At 35.7% G+C, this 17,006-nt stretch overlaps 1 protein-coding gene across 1 annotated transcript in view; it reads left to right on the top strand.

Moving 5' to 3' along the window:
* The window catches only part of LOC148944688 (protein SSUH2 homolog), a 265,586-nt gene that overhangs the window by 106,668 nt on the left and 141,912 nt on the right, over window positions 1-17,006 (top strand). The window contains exon 4 of the mRNA XM_089100140.1: window positions 13,518-13,766. Within this exon, the coding sequence (XP_088956266.1) occupies window positions 13,518-13,766 (249 nt within the window). The remainder of the gene's footprint in view (window positions 1-13,517; window positions 13,767-17,006) is intronic.

The following is a 17,006-nucleotide window of genomic DNA, read 5'->3' as shown; positions in this document are numbered from 1 at the left end:
CATTTTGGCATAAGATCGATGTGAAAACTACACCACTAGAATTGCCATAGTCGAAACCTCATATTAGAGAATTACATTCTCTTATTTTGTGCAACAAGGAAAATCACTTTTATGCATATGAAGCGGTGATGTTCTCCTTTTTTCACCGGGATGATCGTACCAAACTATGGGATATAAAATATTGGGAGAGGGCTCAATAGAAAGGAAATTGCCGCATCTAGTGTTTTGCGGAGGCTTAAAACCTTCAAAATAGTATTTATAGCCATTATTTGTTGCTACTGCCCCTGAGTCCCTCAGGTCATAATATGTGTGGGGAAGGGGTAATTTACCCCCTGACATCTCCTCTTTTAAATGAACACGTTATGACTAAGCGTTCAATATGGATGATGATTGATGAGGCAGCTCCCTTTTATTACAGAAATATTTTTAGCGATAACCTGAAGAACATTCCATATGCTTTCTGGCACGGAAGGGGAAGAGTGGGAGCATCTTCCAAGAGCGAAATCTGTTTGGAAAGTTATACCTCCTTGCCGCCACTTCTACCGCAGAAGACAGTTTTGGTCAGAATCTCATAAGATTTAAATGATCAAATAGGCTTTCTGTTTTAGGCTTCAAAAGAATTAATAAAATTTGCCAGTTTCTGCGGCAAATTGCGACATAAGTAGGGCTCAAAACCCCTATGCCTTCCCAAGGCCAGAACAAAATTTGCACTTTACTGAAAAAATATAAATATAACTTTAATATATAACTTTAATAAATCAAATAATATTAACATTTTGATTACTAAATATCAGTATATGTATATTAAACTGACCATGCACATTCATTTGTATTTTTTTCAGTAAAGTGCAAATTTTGTTCTGGCATTGGGAAGGCATTGGGGTTTTGAGCCGAAACTATGTTAATTTCAGCTCTTTTCGAGTTTGACTTGGTTATTTATTGTAATTTCTGTTGGTTTTGGGTTTCATTTATATATTGATGCTGATTTGTGGTAGTTTCACGCCTGGTAGATTTTTTGATTTTATTTTTGCTCATTTTTTGTTTAATGGAGTTCTTTAATTTTCTTTGAAAAACTTATTTTGTGGAAAAAGTTTTTTAAATTAATTTCTGTTCGTTTTATATTGACATAGTCTTTTCAGGGAAAAAGAAAATAATGCTTTAAATCTTTTGTTTTGTTTTAAGACTTTATAGTTTGGCCTGCTATTTGAATGCTGGAGAAAAAATTTCAGCAATTTTTAATAACAAACACCCTTTTAAAAATCTGGACACAAATAGTAGTGTTTAATTTAGTTTCATACGTCCTCTAGTTGACCTGAAATGGAAAACTTGATACCATTCGCAAAAAAATCTGTTTACTTTCTTTGATAGCTTGAATACACTTACGCTATTTTGATTTGGCTAAATTTTAAGAGCAGAAGTAGCCCCGGAAGTCTGAACATAATACCCTCAGTCGTTCTTGGGAAACTGCTGAGATGCCTTATTGGGAATTAGAATTAACACAGTGCATTTTAATTTAATCTTAAGGCAACAGTTAGTTTTTAAACATAATGGGCAAATGGGAGGGTCGGTGTGGGAGGGGGATTAGTTGCCCTCCAATCACTTTTGACTATTAAAAAGAGCATCTGACCTTTCTATTTTCAACCGAAGGAGTCCTTTTCGAAGTTCCCACGACAACTCCCTCGATACGAAGTGCTCTGGTCTAAACAACAACAACAACAAAAATAATACATTATACCCACATCGATATTCACTATAAAAATGTCAAGCCTTCCAATCACTTCCGACTATTAAAAAGGGCACTAAGCCTTTCGATTCCCAATCGAATGAGCCCTTTTTGAAACGACAACGCTTTCTATAAACCCCTTATATGCCCCAGGGCATAAATTACAACCCTTACCCTAAGGGCTGTTAGGGTGGCTGTCTTCCTCTAAGAACCAATTTCTAGAACTTTCATCTACGTTAAACAAAATGGCTATCTCAAAATTTTGATTGGATGTGTTTGGGGACATGGTGGACGTGAGAGGGGCGGTAATCGCTCTCCAATCACTTTCAACTATTAAAAATGACACTAGTCCTTTCAATTTCCAATCAAATGAGCCCTTTCAATCAAATGAACACTTTCAATAAAAAATTTATATACCCCCAGGGCATAACTTACAACCCTTACCCTGAGGACTGGAGGGGTTTCATTCTCAAAGACCTAATTTCCAGAACTTGCAACTACGTTGAACAAAATGGCTATCTGAAAATTTTGATTGGATGTATTTGGAGGGATGGTGGGCGTGAGAGGGGGGATAGTTAGCCTGTAATTACTTTCGACTATTAAAAAGGGCTCTATCCCTCTGAATTTCCAATTGAATGAGCCCTTTTTTAAGTTTTACGACAACGCGTTCTATAAAAACCTTATATGCCCCCCGGGCATAACTTACAACCCTTGCCCTGAGGGCTGTGGGGGAGTGTCCTCCTCAAAAACATAATTTCTATCTGGAAATTAACAACGCTGAAATACATAAGTACATAATTTCCAGAACTTTCAACTACGTTGAACAAAATGGCTATCTCTAAACTTTGATTAAGGGTTTTTGAGGAAATGGTGGGCGTGATAGGGGAGTTAATTACTCTCCACTCACTTTCGACTACGAAAAAGGGCAATTTCAATTTCCAATCGAATGAGCCCTTTATAAACTTTATATGCCCCCAGGGCTTAACTTACAACCCTTGCACTGAGGGCTCTGAGAGGGTTATCCTCCTAAAAGACCTAATTTCAAGAACTTTCAACTACGTTGAACAAAATGAATATCTCAAAGTTTTTATTGGATGTGTTTGGGAAAATGGTGGGTGTGAGAGGGGTGTTGGTCGCTATCCAGTCACTTTCAGCTATAAAAAAAGGCACTAGCCCTTTCAATTTCGAATTGAATGAGCCCTTTTGAAGTTTCTACGACAACGCTTTCAATAAAAACCTTATATGCCCCCAGGGCATAACTTACAACCCTAGCCCTGAGGGCAGTAGGGGGAGGGGTTTTCATCCTTAAAGAGTTAACGTTCAAATCTTTTAATTACGTTGAACAAAATAGGTATCTAAAAATTTGATTCGATGTGTTTGGGGAAAAGGTGGGCGTGAGAGGGGGGTTAATTACTCTCCACTCAGTTTTGACTATTAAAAACGGCAGTTTCAATATCGAAAGAAATAAGCCCTCTTCGAAATTTTTACAGCAACTTTCCATATAAACCTTATATGCCCCCAGGGCATAACTTAGAACCCTTGCACTGAGGGCTCTGAGTTTCCAATCGAATGAACCCTTTTTCAAGTTCCTACGACAAAGATTTCAATAAAAACCTTATATGCCCCCAGGGCATTACTTATAACGCTTTTCCTGAAGACTGTGGGGGGAGTGTCCTGCTCAAAGGTATAATTTCCTGAACTTTAAACTATGTGGAACAAAATGGCTATCTCAAAATTTTGATTGGATATGTTTGGGGAAATAGTGGGCGTGGAAGGGGTGTTAGTTGCCTTCCAATCACTTTCGACTATTGAAAAGGGCACTAGCCATTTCATTTTCCAATTGAATGAGCCCTTTTTTAAGTTTCTACGACAACGCGTTCAATAAATACCTTATATCCCCCTAGGCATAACTTACAACTCTTGCCCTGAGGGCTGTGGGGGAGTTTTCTCCTCAAAAACATAATTTCTATCTGGAAATCAACAACGCTGCACAAAATGGCTATCTAACAATTTTGGTTGGATGTGTTTGGGGAAAAGTTGGGCGTAAGAGGAGGGTTAGTTGCGCTCAAACCACTTTTGACTATTAAAAAGGGCACTAAATCTTTGAATTTCCAATCGAATGAGCCCTTTTTCAAGTTTCTACGGCAAAGATTTCAATAAAAACTTATATGCCCCCAGGGCATAACTTATAACCCTTGCCCTGACGACTGTGGAGGGAGTGTCCTGCTCAAAGGTATTATTTCCTGAACTTTAAACTGCGTGAAATGAAATGGCTATCTCAAAATTTTGATTGGATGTGTTTTGGGAAATGGTTGGCGTGGAAGGGGTGTTAGTTGCCTTCCAATTACTTTCGACTATTAAAAAGAGCACTAGCCCTTTCAATTTCTAATCGAATGAGCCCTTTTAGAAGGCTCTACGACAACGCGTTCTATAAAAAACCTTTTTTGCCCCCAGGGCATAACTTACAACCCTTTTCCTGAGGGCTGTGAGGAGTTTGTCATCCTCAAAGAGCTAATTTACAGACCTTAAAACTACGTTTAACAAAATGAGTATCTCAAAATTTTGATTGGATGTGTTTGGGGAAGAGGTGGGCGTGAGAGGGGGTTAGTTGCCCTCCAATCACTTTCGACTATGAAAAAGGGCACTAGCCCTTTGAATTTACAATCGAATGAGCCTTTTCTGAAGTTACTACGACAACACCTTCCTTAAAAACCTTATTTGCCCACAGGGCATAACTTACAACCCTTGCCCTGAAGGCTGTGGGGGAGTGTCCTCCTCAAAAAAATAATTTCTATGTGGAAATCAACTACGCTGAACAAAATGGCTATCTCAAAATTTTGATTGGATGTGTTTCGGGAAATGGTGGGTGTAGAAGGGGCGTTAGTTGCCTTCCAATCACTTTCGACTATTAAAAAGGGCACAAGCCACTCTAATTTCCAATTGAATGAGCCCTTTTCGAAGTTTCTACGACAACTTCTTCGATACGAAGTGCCCTGCTCTAAAGGAAAAAAAAAATAATAAATAATAAATTGGGCCAACATCGTTCTTATATGCCCTCAGGGCATAACTTAAAACCCTGGCCCCGAGGGTTGTGGGGGAATGTCCTCCTCAAAAACATATTTTCTATCTGGAAATCAACTACGCTGAACAAAATGGCTATCTCAAAAACTTGATTAAATATGTTTGGGGGAATGATGGGCGTGGGGGGGGGCATGTTGCCCTCCAATCACTTTTGACTATTAAAAAGAGCACTAGCAACTCCAATTTCCAATCGAATTAGCCCTTTTCTAAGTTCCTACGACACCTCCTTCGATACGAAGTGCCCGGGTATGGTGAAAAAAATAATACATTGTGCCCAACATCGCTCATTACTCAGGCAGTGCTATTGCGCTGCCTATGATTTTCCAGTATATAATTTACTTTTTATAAACCAATGAAAAAGGCTCATAAACTAGATTAAACGGGTAATTATTTTCACATGAAAGTAAAAACCAACGTAAAAATGAGCAAAGCAAACGTACTCTCAAACTATTATCATCCGCAACATGAGATTGACTCCCCCTCCCCTATCTTCCAGTTCTCTAAGCTAAAGTTAAACTTGAGCCTTGCAAAAATATTATTAAAATGTATAAAATGCAATTTGTTTATAATCAATAGGTTTTTATTTACGTTAGTTGTAACCACTACGGTGTTTGGTCATAAAATGGCTCATAATTTAACATGGTATTCACATGATGGTAAGACACCAAACCTTATTGATTATGTTATAGTAAACCGAAGACTGGCAGGATCAATACAAGATACTAGGGTATATAGGAATGCTGTCATTGGTGATAAAAGTAAATAAAAGTAAAGATCACCATTTAGTAGTGTCTAGGGTTAATTTAAATCTGAAATTTCGGAAGGGTAGCTATTTCCTGGGAAGTTATGATGTTGATAGACTTCAAGATACGAACTTGAGAGAAACTTTCCAGTAACAGTTGAATACTAAACTTCAGAGTTTGAAATTTGACAATGTAGAAGATGGTTGGAATAATTTTAGAAAGATAATTTGTGAAGTTGCTGAAGGTGTCTTAGGAAGAAAGCTAGGACTGCAGCTAAGAATATTAGTGAAAAGGCTTTATGTTTAATAGAAAGGAGTAGGGACTTGTACAAGAATTATCTGAGTGATAGATCATATGAAAACAAAAGGAATGTAAAGGAAGTGGAAATACATTAAAATATGAACTAAGGAGGTGTGAAGTGGAGGCCATGGATAAAATTGCCGGAGATCTGGAAGATGTTGCTAGACGGCATAATGGTAAAATATTGTACTGGCATGTTAATAAATTAAGACGGAATAGTCAATCCGGATTTGTCTCAGTTAAAGATAGGAATGGGGTCGTAATTAGCGATAAGGAAAAAACTAAAGAGAGATGGGCCGAACATTTTGAGAATTTGCTAAACCGAGATAGAGTTGCAGGTAAAGATATAGAGTAAAATGAAAATGTTTGTGATACCTTGAATGTGAAGGATGTTTTTTTTTTGTTAGGAAGAATTAGCGACAGTACTAAAAGGATTAAAGAATAATAAGGCTCAAGGTGCTGATAGTGTGGTAAATGAGTTTCTTAAATATTGTGGCTCTGAGGTTAAAAATAAGTTACGGAAGATTATGAATAGGATTTTTGAAAAAACGGATTTTAGATTTTAGAAAACTTTAATTAAGCCACTTTATAAGAAAGGTGATAATAGTGAGTGTGGTAATTATCGAGGCATTAGTCTAGTGTCTGTAGGAAGCAAATTACTTTATGATACTTTTTAGACTGAGAGATGTTGTAGACAAAGTTTTAAGAGAAGAACAGTGCAGTTTTAGAAAAGGTAGAAGATGTGTCGACCAAATTTTCACTCTTAATTTAATAATTGAGAAGTGCCTGAGCTGTCAAACACCTTTGGTCCACAGTTTTATAGATTATGAGCAAGCGTTCGATTCTGTTGATAGAAGAGCTTTAGCTAAGGTTTTATCCTTGTATGGTATACCATTCAAACACATTAAAGTGATTAGTGCTATGTACGAGAATAACTCTGCTGTAGTTAAGGTAGGAAATGAGGTTAGCAGCTGGTTTTTCATTAAATCAGGAGTTAAACAGGATTGTGTTCTATCCCCCTTTGTATGGATTATATTGACGGACTTTGTCTTAAGGATCACAGGAAAGGCAATGGGAGACCACGGAATCAAAAGTGGAGGAAAAAATCTCCTGGATTTAGATTATACTGATGAATTAAGAATCCTAGATGAAAGTGTGAGCAAAATGAATGAAGTTTTAGAGGTTTTGCGAGTTCAGGGTGCTAGAATAGGTTTGAAAATTAATGTTAAGAAGACTAAGTCACTAAGGCTAGGAAAAAGGTAAGATGAAAAGATGACGTTGGGTAACGAAAAGGATGATCAGGTGGGCAGCTTTACTTTATCTTTATATTATTATTAGTACAGACGGTGGGAGCAATAAAGATGTTAAAAATAGAATAGCCAAGGCTCAGGGTGTTTTTTCACAGTTAAAAAAAGTTTGGAAGAATAGATAGATAAGTCTGCTAACCAATATTAGAATATTAGAAGCTATAGGGATGACAGTGGTCAAATATGGCTCTGAAGCATAGGCACTCTGAAAAGCGGATGAAGATTTGCTAGACGTTTTCCAGAGAAATTGCTTACGGATTGTTCTGGGTACCCGGCTGACTGACCGTATTTCAAACAGTAGGCTGTATGAAAAGTGTGATAAGTCTGGCTTTATTTTTCTATCAAACAGTTCGTGGTAGTGAACTGTAAATAAGGAGTGACCCAGCTCAATAGTTTCATCGAATGTGGTCTAACCCATCAAAAGTTACGAGCCTGAAAAATTTACCTTATTTAAAAAAAAAGGGAAACACCCCCTAAAAGTGATAGAATCTTAATGAAAATCTGACCATCAGATTTAGCGTAACGGAAGAAAACCCTAGTGTAGATGTTTCAAACTCCTATCTGCAAAAATGTGGAATTTTGTGTTTTTTTACCAGAAGGAAGATCACGAATACGTGTTTATTTGTTTGCTTTTTTCTCCAGTAGTCATCTTATCGATCCAATAGTCCAAGAATATCGAGAGAGGGCTCATTTGAAAGCAAATTACAAGTTCCATTGCCCTTTTTAAGTGACCAAAAAAATTGGAGGGCAACTTGGTCCCCTCCCATGCTCATTTTTTCCAAAGTCACCCAATCAAAATTTTGAGATAGCCATTTTGTTCAGCATAGTCGAAAATCTAATAATTGTGTCTTTGAACATGACTTAGTCCCCCACAGTTCCCGGAGGAAGGGCTGCAATTATGAACTTGGTGGGGGGGGGGGGGGGTCAGAGGAGGTGATTACGTGGGATTATCTTTCCATAGAGGATGTTTTCTTGGGGGAAGGGACATTTCTATGAATGGAGCGCCGGATTTCCCAGCATTATTTAAAATATAATCAGAAATTAAATAAAAAAAAACAAGTTTTTTTCAACTGAAAGTTAGGAGCAACATTAAAACTTAAAAAGAACAGAAATGATTCGTATATGAGGGGGTTCGCCCCCTAGTCAGTACCTCGCTCGTTACGCTAAAGTATTTTTTTTAATACTTTCAAAAGAGCTATGTACTCTAATTAAACGGCCTTTGTGATTCAGGAATTTGGGATTCGAACAAAATTCGAACTTTAGCGTAAAGAGTGAGGTATTGATTAGGGGCCAAACCCTCTCATATACGTAATAATTTCTGTTCGTTTTAAGATTTAATGTTGCTCCTTACTTTCAGTTGAAAAATGTTTTTTTTATTTGATCTAATATATGAAGCGAAATTAGAAATCACTGATACAGTGAGAGACTACGTTCAATTTTAGTTTCCTTATTTTTCAGTTTTTAATTTTCACCTTTTTCTTTGATACAATATTTTCTTTCCAGCCTAGGAATTACTTCAAGCAAAAATTATTAACAAATATCCCATTAGGCCAGACGATGGTCGAAACTTGAACTCATTGATTCAGTGAGATACTATATCCAATTTTTCTTTTTTCTATTTTTCATCCATTATTTTTCAACTTTCCCTTGACTACATTATCTTCATTCCAGCAAAGGATTTACTTAGGACAAGAATTGTTTGTAAATGTCCTGTTTGGTCAGAAGCTCAATCAACCTCAACAATTTATCAAACATTTTGCACCGTCATCAAAATTCCCCGGGGAATTTCTTCATCCTTACAAGTAATACAAATACCCTTGTTTACCCGCCAACAGGGATCATAAAAGTCTTCTATTGACTAGGTTATGACCTTTGCGTTTGTGATTCTCTTCCAAGACAAATAAACGATGCTGGGCTTCGAGATGGACAGTTTGAGCTTTCAAATTGACGCTGTTCTTTGTGTTTTTGTTCTACTGGTCTCAAGAGAGTCAGTTTTGACCTACTAGAATATTTAATAATACTTAATATAATATTTAGTATAAATATTATACTAAATATTGATAATATATAACATTAAGTATATAACATTTAATATTATAACTATATATATATATATATATATATATATATATATATATATATATATATATATATATATATATATATGTATAAATATATGTATATATATATATATATATATATATATATATATATATATATATATATATATATATATATATATATATATATATATATATATATATATATATATATATATATATATATATATATATATATATATAGTTATATATAAATTTATAATATAATAATTTCTTTTTAAATTATAATAAAGATTATATATATTAAGTAATATAATATTTAGTATTTAATAAAATTTAGTGCATCCTTGAAAATAATATGTCTAATATTTTAATTAAGATTGAAAATTATAATTGAACTATATGGAGAGAAATATAATGAGAAATGTAAACACTTTTTTATTATCTTAAAGTATCTGGAGGTTCTTTTTTTTTTTTTTTTTTTTTTTTTGCCGAAACAAAAATTATATGGGGGAGATCTTTTAGTCACTACGACAGAAAGACTACTTAACTGCACGACAAGCTTTTAGTTGTATTAGTAATGAATGTGTACGAACGATTTCATGTCGAGGGGTGGGGGGGCTAATTTGGGGGATATAATTTTGAACCAAATGCAGAAATATACCTAAGGAAAATATTAGCCATTGTAGGGAAAATCATTAAAATATCAAAGAATGATAGGGGGAAAAAGTTGTCATGTATACGTACATGTGGTACTTCAAATGTTGTGCTATAATGTTATAATGTCCTATACTTTTATGCAATTCGAGTTTTTCCACTACAACTATAAATAGCATTTATAAAATGTGTATCACTTTGAGAAGAGCTATGCAAAGCAAAGTATTAAATAAGATGATAGTCAAAGCTCACAGATGAAATAAATAAAAATAAAAAAACTTACAGCAGCATTGTCATTTCATGCTGATACATCTTGAATCTTTGCAAAATTATTTTATCAGTTTAACTAACAATGAGAATAGTAATAATCATAACTGTAAAAATATCACCATTATTCTGAGATTTTACGGATACAATCGATGTGCGTTTATGCAGACAAGTGAAATAAGAATAATCTAATCCCTTCAAAGTTTTTTAAATCCCTTTAAATGTCCCTTTAAAATCCCTTTAAAATCCCATTTTTCCTGAGAACCCTCCCATCCCCCTCTCCCCCAAAAGGACCTTCTAAAAATCCCCGCGATTTGTTTTATTGACCTAAAATGTAGAGAAGAGACAGGCCGTATTCAGAATTATTTTTCGGGGTGGGAGATTACAAAAAGCTTTAAAAACATATAAAACACTTTTTATGCATTTTGTTAGGTTTTTATACGAGTTAGACAAACATTTCAAAGGGGAAGCGTTCAGACCCCTCGACTACTTGATTGTATCTACTACTACAGAAAAAATTAATTGTTGCTCAAGAATTAAGATTCTTTGGAAAAGAGGCACATGGTTTGACGTAATGACTCGTAATGACGAGCAGAATTCAAATAAAGCATAAAAATATACCAAATTCGCGCATGCGATCGCAGAACGAGGCATCTTTTTTTTTTTTTTTTTTTTTCTCCCGTTTAAAAATATTAGTTGCATAGAATGTTAGTACATGATTTGATTTAAAAAAAAAAAAACGATCTATCCTTTGGTGAGATAAAAATTGTAGGTTGTCCTGAAAATATTTCGAGTAAAACGCCACTGTGCAGAAAATTGTCTTTTTTTTGGGGGGGGGGGTGGGATATTTCCTTGTTCCAACGCGTATATATTCTTGCAGATTCAAGTCTCGACTTTGTTTTTATTAACAATGTGTAAAAGACATTCTGACGATTCAAACGATGTGTAGTTTGATTCGTTTTTATTTTTTCTTAACAGCTAAAAAAAATTAAAAATTTGCTCATTGTAGGCTAATTTCTGAAAGCTATGACATTATTTAGAAAAAATAAATAGTTGCTCAAAAATTAAGATTTTTTTAAAAAGAGGTACATAGTTTGACTTGTAATAACGAGCAGAATTCAGATAAAGCATAAAAAATATACTTATGTAGGCAAAAATTTTAGAAAAACCAAAAAAACTAAGAAAAAGTATATTTAAAAACAAAATTAAATAAGGCTTAACAAAAAAAAAATAAGGCTTAACAAGGTTTTGGGGAAAAACTAAAAATACCAGGTGAAAGTACTCGTTCTTAGAATTTAGAATATGTCAAGTTTATGGTTTTCAGTTTATTTTACCGTGTAAAAATAAATCAAGAGCGGCTTGACGTCGTTATAGGCCAAATCTGACTTTATAGTCTAAAATGACCATGTTTTACCCGTGTGCAAACTTGTGCACTCCGATATTCGTTAACAGCGCCCCCGATTACCCTAGAATCCAACCTCAATCCAACTGCAGCGAATGTGAGCCACCCCTTGAAAGATAACGGTCCCTGGATCACTGACTGTTCTCCAATATACGGTCTTGAGTCGAGATTTTTTCGACGAAAATCAAATATTTCAGTTTTCAGTGTCCTTTAAGAAAATTTGTCTAATACTTCCTCAATATTCTTGCTGCGTGATACGTGCGCAAATCCTTGTATTACACACTTGTAGTCACAGTTAATGTTGCCAGAAGGGGGGAATTCACCAGAAGGAGTGAATTTGTATACTTTTTTTGAGGCGGTTGCTTTTTGGACTCGTCATATCAGCGCAATTTTAAAACAGAAATAGCAGGATAAATTGCGCCATCATCGCATTTTTGCTCGAAAAATAGTGTCTTCGGAACATTTCACTTTTATAGCTGTGCCATTTTATGAGAAGCATCTGGGAAGACTAGCTACCATGACAAAGGCTTTTTATCGTTCTTGGGAACAAACTGTATTTTATTAAGAAACCATCATTCCAATTAATTCCTGTTTAATCTTTTTCTTTTGTCTTGTGAATAAAATTAACAAAAAAGGAACTTGCTCCTATAGCAACTTCTTATCATTCCAAATAAGCTACCACTAGGTTGGATAAGTGAGGAATGATCCTTTGATAGGGCACCTAAAGCTTTAAATAAAACCCCTGACGCGAAAAATAGATTCAACTACACTGGAATAATTCCTAAAGTAACAGCCCTCTACTCTTTTCTGATGTCGGTCACAGCAACAACGATAGAAAACAAGAATCTAAAGACTAGAATACTAGCAGTTTCACTGGCAATGATTAAACAGTCTCTCAGCTCGTCAAAAGGCATAACGACTATCATAATGGTATGTTCAGAATTAGAGTGTGTGGTCTATGCGAATGTATGGTTCCTCTTCTCCTTAAATTGGTAGCTTTTTTCCTAGGTTCTCACTCACTTGGAAAGTTGACTTGAATTGAAGCTAAAACTATTAAGAGTTTCAGACTACTGATTTAAAAAGGAAAAAGAAACCGTACGAACGTGAAAACCCTACGCTCTATTTCTGAAATCAGAGTGCCTTCTGCAGTAGAGTAAAATATAATTTTTTCTTTTAGTGATGGATCTTTAAACCTTCGGAGGGTCTACGATAGCGTCACCATGTAACTTTTTTTTTCAAATATATTAAGAGAGAAACGATTGAATTTTTTTAACGTTGCAAAAAAGTTTACTAGTCTTTTCTTATTTCATATAAAAGTAACAATATATAAAAGTATATAACAATATATAACATATAAAAGTAACACACATGTACACATATGTACACACATGTACATGTGTACATGTGTGTACATGTGTGTACAACACCAATGCTTCTGAAGAACCAACAATTTTTTTTAAAGAGCCGAAGATATTGTTGCTTACTTGTAAGAATTTACCATAATAAGGCTCTTTGTACAAAAATATTCATTGCGACAATGCTTCCAATCATTATTCAGTTACCTCCTCTTTTAAGACTGACATAGAGAATTTTATTATCAAATCAGGATGTCTGGTCAAATCGTTAATCAGCATCGCACTAATCAAGTTGATCATGTCCATAAAAACAGTCAGTTAGTATATGCTCCCACTAGCAGATGGACCTTGTTCCTTCTTGACTAGGTCCTTATTATCGCACTAATGAAGTTGATCATGTCCATAAAAACAGTCAGTTAGTATATGCTCCCACTAGCAGATGGACCTTGTTCCTTCTTGACTAGGTCCTTATTATCGCACTAATGAAGTTGATCATGTCCATAAAAACAGTCAATTAGTATATGCTCCCACTAGCAGATGGACCTTATTCCTTCTTGACTAGATCCTCATTATCGTTGGCTCTGCATATGAAATGTAAAGCATTGTCTATTCAAATTTTCAGTATGAGCTTCAGTCGTTTACTGAGAAACGTGAAACTTCTTGGGCGTTCACTCCATACGGAGGAGGTGAGGTTGATGGACCAATGTATGGCACTCCGCCTAAGCCATGGGAGATATCGGCAACCCCAACTGAGCTTTTCCGCAACGAGATCAAAATTCTGCCAGTACCTCACACAGCCTCAGTGAAGCCGTGCCATAGATGCAAAGGTACAGGGAGCCTGTTATGTCAAGAATGTCATGGGAAAGGATGGGTAAGCCTAAAGCTTCTTTTTGAATAATCAATGTACCAATATCCTGTTATTTCCCTTAATAGCATTTCTGAGTCCAATATTTCTTGCCCCCTTGACAGGTATTGTATTCACTAAATCAGACCTTCTTGAAGTGGTAAGTCATGAGGAACTGGTTGGTAAGTCTTCTGCATAGCTTCATCTAACCTAGTCCAGTAAGTAGTTTTTTTTTTATTTAATGTTTTTACCTACAGCTTACTATTTAAAACTCATCACTGTATCGGAACAACTAAGAAATCACAGCTGCAAACACTCCTTCTCCATCCCAAATAAATCTATTTAAAAATTGACTATTGCTTTCTTAAAGTACTTCAAATGCTTTCTTATGACCTTTCCTCATTCCAATGAAGGGAGTGTCTGTTTTTGCTTAACCCTAGATAGGGTGCCAAAAATAAGATATTTAGCCACCCAATATCATTTTTTAAAACCCTAAATATCTTAACCCTCCTTTCATTTTAGCCCTAGAAAGTGGGAGGAAACAACCTTTTTGTACAGCTGATTGTTTAATTTACGGTCATTCAAAGGAGCGCCTAATTTAATCAGGGCTGGATTTAAGTCTTTGGTGTCTCAAGGCCCTGGCACTTTTAGAACCCCTAGGCCCAAGCGATTTACGAAGAAATACTGGAAAATTAGGGGATAGTGGAAGCCCTGAACAGAAGGCAGCTGGTGAATGATGAGCCAAAAGTAATGCAGGAGAGAGGTGATACTGATCTCTCAGTTGCCATTCTTGGGAGACATCTGCAAATTCATAAGCGGCTACGGAATTCTTGTGTGGTTTTAACATCACGATAAATCAGATCAGTCCAGTTTTTGATAAGAAAAAAAATCGCTCAGTGTTTTTTTCTATGCCCCTCGGCATTGTGTACCCCTAGGCCTGGGTCTACTGGGCCTAAGCCTAGATCCTGGCCTGAATATAATTTTTTTATAAATGTTTCTTCTCCAATTCAGTTTTTATAATAAAAATCCTGTTAAGAAGACCTGGGGTTATTTGTTTTACAGTGTTCTTTGAATGAATTTGATTCTATAAACTTTTTTGAATAATCTTTTCTAGCTGGTCCAAGCTACTCTATGAAATATTTCTTTTTAGACAAATATACTTTCCAGGGGGACATCTGAGATTCCCGGGGGGACATCTGAGATTCTCGGGGGGAATCTCAGGGAAGATAAGTCTTGAAATTCGGTTTTTAATGTATAGGCTGTTTAGAAGAGCATTTTTCCTGAAGCAGAGGGTTTAGAGAAAAGTGTTAGAGAAAATTAGAGAAAAGTGTGTTGTTTTGATCATCATTTTTCCCCCTTTCCAGGGATTGTGTAGACCAGCCTAAGAGCAGGGTTGCCATCATTAGTAATTTATAACCAAATTTGGTGATTCTTTTTTTGGTGGTGAAATCGATTTGGTGGTGAAATCGAGACAATTCTAACGCTGTTTTTGTTCAGATTGACAGCTGAGAACGTTTTGACCCATTAACATCTTTTTGCCTGTAAACCCGAGTGCAAAACAAGTCAATGAAAGTACCAAGCTCAGAGAAAACGGGTAATCTCTTCCACTCTAGGACGATATCTTCCAGGTCTGTTACTCAGTAAATTTAGAAACTGAGCGAGAAGCGGTGCCAGGTTTGGCTGATTTTACTCTACTCCCATAGTGTAGCGTGGATGAAGCCTATCGAAGTTTCTTACCGATGAATACCCGGAGTTGAAAAAAACGCTTTCTCATCTCATCACAGAGCACGATCAAAAATTTCCTACACTCTTTTTAAAACTCAACTGCAGCAGAGAGAGATACCTTTTCTTTGGCAAAAATCACTTCCACTCGGCTCCCAAATTCCACATCCTTGACATCAACGTAGTAGTTGGTGTCATGTGGGTTTATAAGGCGGGAATCACTTTCTTGGATATAACTAGGCAACAAAAAGTGGGTCTATTGTCTTGTACTCTTCAGAAAAACGATTATGGACAAGATGAATCTGGGTGTACTCTGCCTGAAAGTTCTTGTTTAGGTCTTCGATATACTTCAAAATTTACACCAGGAAGGCAAAGTAAGCTTTGAAAACCTCTTACAGCAGATTTTTTAGTATGGCAGTGGCCTTCTCTGGCTTGTTGACCTTTTTAAGACTTTCTGCACGGAACAATAAAGCCAAGCAATACCATTGCTCCAAATATAGAGCTACAACGGCTTGTCTAGACAACCATCGAGTTATTATATGTCTCAAAATTCGATTTTCGTTCAACTCCATTTACTTTTGCAATTCTAAAATCTCAATGGCCCGTTTTGGGCTCTGAAAAATATAGTTGAATACATCCTGACAAAAATCTTCAATTCTTTTGGCAATTGTTTGCTGACAGTACTAGCATGTATGTGAATGGAATGACATGAACAACCAAGTACAAATAAACTGGAGGAGTCTTCTGACAGTTTCGCCTAAACACCACCTTGCTCCTCCATCATAACGGACACATTTTCTGCAGCAAATCCTTTTAGGTTTGCCTTTGGAGCTTCAATTTCGTAGAAAAAGCAGTTTAGTTATGGCCTGGTAAATATCTTCAGCTGTACATTGCTGAACTTCTATAGGTCACAAGAAGGAGTCTCTTACAGGAAAACTGGCTTCTCGATCAACATCATTCAGATAAAAACGGTGAACAACTACAACCAGGCTCTTTTTGTTACTAAAGTCTGTACTTTCATCAAATATTATCGAGAATGTCTGCTTCTTGATGATTTCGCACGATCTTCAAAACCAACTTCACCAATAACGTTGTTCACGAGATGTGAACGACGTTAAAATTTGGATTGTACCAAAAAATTTTCAAATATACCGAATTGTACCTATATTGTACCAAAAACCGTACAATTGTACCGCGTTGGCAACGCTGCTTCGTCCTATTTATTCTTTGTTAACGCTGCGAAACAAGGGAATATAGCCAAGATTTGAAGTAAACTAAAAAGATAAATTTAATTCTTCTGTGAATGCAACGAATCGTATTTTAAATTTAAATCTAATATTTTCATCCTGTGTTTATTATTGTAAAATATTTATCACAATAACAATTTTTAATATTATAAAATTAATCATCAAAACAGAATACTAAAAACAAAACATAATCTAAAATTCTGCTAGACAAGGCTCTGTGTGTAGAGCTGTTAGTTTTACTTCCTGTCTCCTCATGTCAAATCCTGAAAGGTATATTCTTTACAAGTTTCCAGTTTCT

Source organism: Artemia sp. Qi Xiang Cuo, chromosome 14, assembly GCF_049724085.1.
Source record: "Artemia sp. Qi Xiang Cuo chromosome 14, ASM4972408v1, whole genome shotgun sequence".
NCBI classification, from domain to species: domain Eukaryota; kingdom Metazoa; phylum Arthropoda; class Branchiopoda; order Anostraca; family Artemiidae; genus Artemia; species Artemia sp. Qi Xiang Cuo.
This window is presented reverse-complemented; position numbering and strand designations above follow the sequence as displayed.